This window comes from Urocitellus parryii, chromosome 10 (genome assembly GCF_045843805.1).
Source record: "Urocitellus parryii isolate mUroPar1 chromosome 10, mUroPar1.hap1, whole genome shotgun sequence".
NCBI lineage: Eukaryota > Metazoa > Chordata > Mammalia > Rodentia > Sciuridae > Urocitellus > Urocitellus parryii.
Window position 1 is genome coordinate 111,986,068 of NC_135540.1, and position 6,000 is coordinate 111,992,067.

Genomic DNA, 6,000 nt, shown 5'->3' on the forward strand with positions numbered 1-6,000 from the left:
GCTGTGACCAAAAGTTGCAAAAGGCTGATATATGGAAGAGGATCACAGGACTCTTAAGGTCTGTCAGTTAATAATTCTTTTTTGGTATAAATAATTTATTAGTAGTGTAAACATGTCTTTGGCATTCTTTCTTTCCTAATTTTTGGATAACAAGTCACCTGATTTATTAGTGTGACTTTTTGGGCCATTTCTAATTGTACCAAAAATTTTAGAGTTACTGAAAGCTCAAAAGACAACCTTTTCATTTTGACAAAAAAAAATCACCTAAGAATTTCTCTGGTAAATGATATTTGAAATTATACAACTTAATATTTACACAGAGAAGACGTTCAAATTATAAATAATTTATTAATAATAATACTACCTCTTGGTTGCTGTGAGGAATAAATGGATCAATGCACATAATAATGTGAACAGTGCCTGGCATCCAGGAAGTACCTAGTTGAGACTTAATTATTGTTGTTGTTTTTATAGAGTGATGCAAAGAGCCACCTTCTTCTCACTGGAATATTATTCAATTACCAGAGCTAGCTTTGGTGAATTAGAGATGGATAAGAAATACTGCCAGAAACTTCTGTTAATATCATCTATGCTGAGTCAGTGGACAAGATTGAGCAACAGTCCTGCTTTAAGTAACCAACTCATCCTCTTCCAGTGCCAACTAACCTCATGAGGATCTAACAAAATAATGAAGAGAAATAATGGCTTCTGATAATTTTTTTAAATACTATTTAAAAGTGAATAGAAGCTTGTATATCTTCTGAAAAAACTTTGCCAGATGAAGATCAAATGTGAAACAAATGATATATTTTAAAACATGCCAACCAAATGTTGTAGTTTAGGAATACCAGATTTTATCATAATATGATGTAGTCAGATAAATATTCATATTTGTCATGATAACATTTAAAACAGCAAATGTGAGACATTTTGCATTTGTTATGTTTTTTAAACTGTCAAAGAATCCAAAATTAGAGTTCTTGAATTAGTAGCTTTTATTTCTGATAGTTATCAAAAAATGGGCATTATAATAATTTTGCTGCTTATTTCACAAAATAATGTATGTGAAAACCCATGCAAAATGCAAATTGTTTGGCAAACATGTTATTATTTTAATTTTATTTATCTTGAAAGAATTCTTATACATGCAACTACACTAACCAGACATAAGCATGTATATGCACAGACAGAAGCTGTATGTCTAAGTCCTAGAAAGGACCTGCAAAAAATAGAGTATGCATTATAATTATTTTCCTTCTTTGAATTTATTTTTCTCTAATACAGTAATTTTAAATTTGGAAGTGAGAAAACTAAAATTGTGGAAATTATAGTAGAAGATTCTAACAGACTACCCATATAGTTTAATGATAAGGTCAAGAAAAGATTACTACTCAAAATTTAATCCTATAAAAATAATATAACAAAAATAAATGACCTTAATTATCTGCATCATTGAGCCACCCTAAGAAATATTAGGAATCTAAGAGCAAGGTGCATCTCACATTCAATCACGCAAACTGGGTAATGAGATCTATGAACTATACAATGGTTTTCTAATTTGTTTTGCATGAGGTAACAAGAGGCTGATTTTAAGGAGAAAATAACTTTTTTTCTAAAATTTTCTGGTAATCAAGTGTAAAATCTATCCAGATAGAAACATCCTAAGAGTAAAATTTCTTCAAAAGTACTAAAACACAGAACTTATATTGGAGTCTACTGGTATAATTTCTGGACCTGTTCCCAAATCAACTAATTGATAAAATATTAATAGGAAACATGACTGTTATCTTTGGCTCAGAAAAAGTTCTTCTAGTGATCTAACCTGATCCAAAGAACAAATCAGATCAATACATATCTTCTTCATTTTCCTTATTAAAAATTAAAGACATAAGGAATATTTAGTAATTTTTGTTTTACTCTAGAAAACTGGCTGGATTTTCCTTTTATGCTTTAGATCAATAATTTTCAAACTGTAGTCTATATAAGAACAACCTAAAAAGTTTCTAATAAATGCATATTTCCAGATCACAAATAGATTCTAGGTTTTCATATTTCCAAATTAGCCTTTCCTGGGCTTTGTATTCATGATATCTCTGGGAGAAATGGAAAATTCAACCACATCTGAAGAGTTATAATCAAGACAAGCTGGAAGCCCTGAGTGACTCACCAACAAACTGCCCTCCACAAATTTCACTTGAGCAGTCAGGTGACCATTCTGTTTGCCTCCTGGTTCCATTGCTACCCTTAATGACCTCAACTAATATTGTGCATCCTCACTTACTCAAGATTCTATAGGGTAAATTAACTGACAAAACAGAAATTAGCTCTGATATCCTTTTTATATACAGTTTTATAAATAAGTACTGATAAAAAGTAAAAACATTTTTAAAACAAATCATTTTGATGATTATTGTCTGCACAGTTGAATTTTTTTGCAAGGCACATGCCAGTATTTTATGAAATAGGAATTGCAGAGTGGGAAACTAACAGCAAGGAAGAAAAGTGACTTTCAGGGTCTTTGAAAGATTTTGTTTATGTTGTTTCCTCTCAAGTTTCTAGTGGAGTGCTTTAAGACATTATACCTTAAAAACGGAAGAAAAGTCTGACTCTTTTATCAATCACAGTTCCTTTTCAATAAAATTAGCCATCCATTGAATCCCTAACCAGACATCCAAGATATCAACTGCTCACATTTTCTTCCTGGAGGGAAACTGTTAAGTTACAGTTACATGAGGTCAAGTTTGGTGCTTATTTTGCAAGGGATATGGAAAATATAAAGAGATCCAAAGAAAGAGTTGTAACTGGTAGCGTGTATGGGAATAATTGAATGGTAGCTTCTGCTATTACTGCTGCATAATAAGATGTCTGTGGAAAACTACTCAAGTCATCCTAAGATAAATGCCTAGGACAAGGATTAGCCCCTTATTACATGTACATCCCTTAACAAGTGGCAAACATTCAAATTGGCTCTCTACATAATTGTGTAGGTTATATCGTACAAGTCAAAGCATGCTGTTCACACAGACAATTATCTGAATGGAGCCCTTCGAATAATGCCACTGGCAACCCCCAATTAATTTATTTTTGTCCTAGAGAGGTCAGAGAACATTCACTTGATGATGGTGGTGGTGGTAGTGGTAGTGGTGGGTGATGAAAGTAAAGACAATAACCAAAATCTGTGATTACCTATAACATGCTGGCTGATTTACCCACATTATTAAGAAAGAAAGATCACATATAAGAAAAAAACTGGTCAAATATCAAAGACTTTGAGGGACCTCTGCATGTAACCATTGCTACCCTTTTAAAGCCATGGGTAAGTGGAATTATGTTAAATTCTTAGAAAAAGTTTCAATGGATTTGTTCTCATAAAATGGTGACAGAATTATGAATAGAAAATGTGTAATACTCTAATCTAATATTAGAATTTGACTTCAAAATTTCCTTCATTTCTTATTTGTGAATTTATAGCACTGTCGAGGTAAATGCATAGGGAGAAGATTAGGGTTTTTTTTTTTCTGTTGCAGGTTTTGAAGACTTAAGATATTTATTCACAAATCATAATTTGGGGGGGAGAGTTGAATACACAAATTCAAATCAAAGCACTAAAAGTGGTAAAACAGTTTTATAAACAACCCTCCAAATCATAAAGCAACTCAAATAATAAAGAACTAAATTAATTGCAATGAATGCAAACATTTTTAAACTCAATTGTACAAAGATTCCTATTTTACACATTGACAGTAACAATTTTTACTATAGGTGAAGCTCATTCCACTGAGATTCTCTTAACAATCACATGTCTAGAAGTCTCTATAAGATCATCCCCAACCTAATAAAAGAGTCATAAGTTTCTGATTGTTGTCCCCATACCTACCCCTTCTATAAAATCCTTCATGGGTAAGTTTTATTAAAAAAAAAACCCTTTAGTCTTAACTGCTTTTTTCCTTTGATTAAAACTTAAATTTGCTTTTAAATCTTGATGATTTGATCTTTTCAAATACTTCCTTTGAAATAAAACATCTATGAGTATCTTTTATTGAAATTCTTTCCCCCAACCACTCCTGCATCTCTATAATGTAGAGGCATTGAATAATTTATCACAAGAGATTGTTTCATTCAAATACTGAGAATCATATAATACAGAATTGCAATGAAGATTATTGGTTTGCTACCTTAATGTTAGTTATTATAAATTCCATTGCTAAAATAATTATGTCTGTTATTAAGAAAAAATATTTTTCCAGTACTCCCAGGAAATTTAAAGCACTTGTCATTAGATCATTTTCAATGATGTTAGGATCTGAATGATACATCCCTATATTAGTTGGAGGGGTGAGCCACATTTTAAGGACCATTTTTTGGCTATAAAGTCAGGATTTTAGTCTGTACACTCATATAGAAATAGAATTTTCAAATGCTGCTCCAGAGTTATGATAGGCAAATAACAAAGAATTGGACCTCAGATAAAACCTGCAATTTCCTCTGGAACGGGAAGAAGTCACAGTCTTTGCATCTTTGTGATATTCCAACTGAATCCAATCCCCTGAATGCAAACATTCAACATTTTCATCACAGGTGATAGCAAATGGTACCCTGATGATTTAAGAATAATAAACCAGAAAGAAATCAATTTCTAAGCTTTATGAAATGTTTTGAACACTAGAGTCTGTCTCCTTTCTTGCCTGAGAAGTAGAGATGCAGTTTTAGTCCTTACACTGGAAGAAAAGCTCATATACATGTTAGAAACATGGCTTTGAGAAGTCAGTCTGGTTTGCCAAGAATAACGACCCTGTTTTTAATCAGTGGCTGTTGAGACAATGTCTTACATGGGGAGTGTCTCTGAAATATGGAGGAGTCATGAATAAGAGAGGCTTGCTTTAAACTGCAGAGCTGAGAGGTGTTCAGAGGGCCAGTTGGGAACAAAGCTCAGGAGGAGGAAAGTGTCATGACTTACCTGTAATACTTTGGTCAAATTGTTAAATAGAGCTTGGCCAGCACTCACTTTGTATTTGACGCCTCTCACTGTGCCATTTTTGCTTAAAATGTTGACTCTTCTTGTACCAAAACCCTTCTCACTGGCAGCCCTTGCCAGCACCAGCAAGTTATCCTGATCATTCTCTTGATCGTCGCCTTCCGATCCAATGTGGCCATTTTGCTGTCCATCAGAATCACTTAGTCCATCTATCCCACAAATACTGGCACATTCAGAATCCAGAGAGCCGGATGGTTGCCCATCATCATAAACCTCCTTCAGAACTCGTCCACTGTGAGATGATGCGATCCGAAACCGGACTCTCCGTGGCCTGTCACTTTCTGGCTTCATCTCCCTTTTCAGCATGGTCTCCTCCACCCGCAGGAACAGTTTTCATCATTTTGAACCCATTGTTAATGCACTAGTTCATTGCCACAGCAATGTCAGAGCTGAAACCTAGTGATAGCAGCACTCCTACAAAACTAATACTGAAAGGAAAGAAGAGTCCCAAGAACATACAGGGCCATCTCTGCTCTTAATAATAAATGTGTGTGTGTGTGTGTGCTATGGTTACCTTTAAACTAAAACCTGCAAAATGATCCTGGCCTTTAAATATTAAATGACCATCGTGGACTCCTTAACAGGACAAGTGCAAGGAAGTGGCATGCAATAAAACAGAAAGTAAATTTAAGGAAAGGAAATGAAGGACAAACTTTGAAGCCCATGGTAAGTGTTGAAAAAAAAATCTTAGCAGCAGAAAAAATTCTAAAGCTTAATGTCCAAAGAGTAAAAGTCAGAGATAAAAAGTGGAATCCAAGGTGTGGAATAGGAGGTGTCATCATCTTCTCCCAATGCTAATTTCTTTTTTCACTTTCAGCAGGTGATCTTTGAGAAGGGCAGTGAATCTGTTCCATGATTGCATAGAGCTAGCGATATTAATGCTTATTAAATAACCAGTGTATAAGATGAATTTTCAAACTATATTTCCATTTTGCTCAAGAAATCTTTATAATAGGCTGTGAAAA

The 6,000-nt window shown here is 33.8% G+C and overlaps 1 protein-coding gene across 1 annotated transcript in view; it reads right to left on the reverse strand.

Annotated features, from left to right (window-relative positions):
* Positions 1–5,341, reverse strand: part of Grxcr1 (glutaredoxin and cysteine rich domain containing 1) — a 106,228-nt gene extending 100,887 nt beyond the window's left edge. The window contains exon 1 of the mRNA XM_026387512.2: positions 4,958–5,341. Coding sequence (XP_026243297.1) covers positions 4,958–5,341 — 384 coding nt within the window. The remainder of the gene's footprint in view (positions 1–4,957) is intronic.
* Between the last annotated feature and the right edge of the window lie 659 nt (positions 5,342–6,000).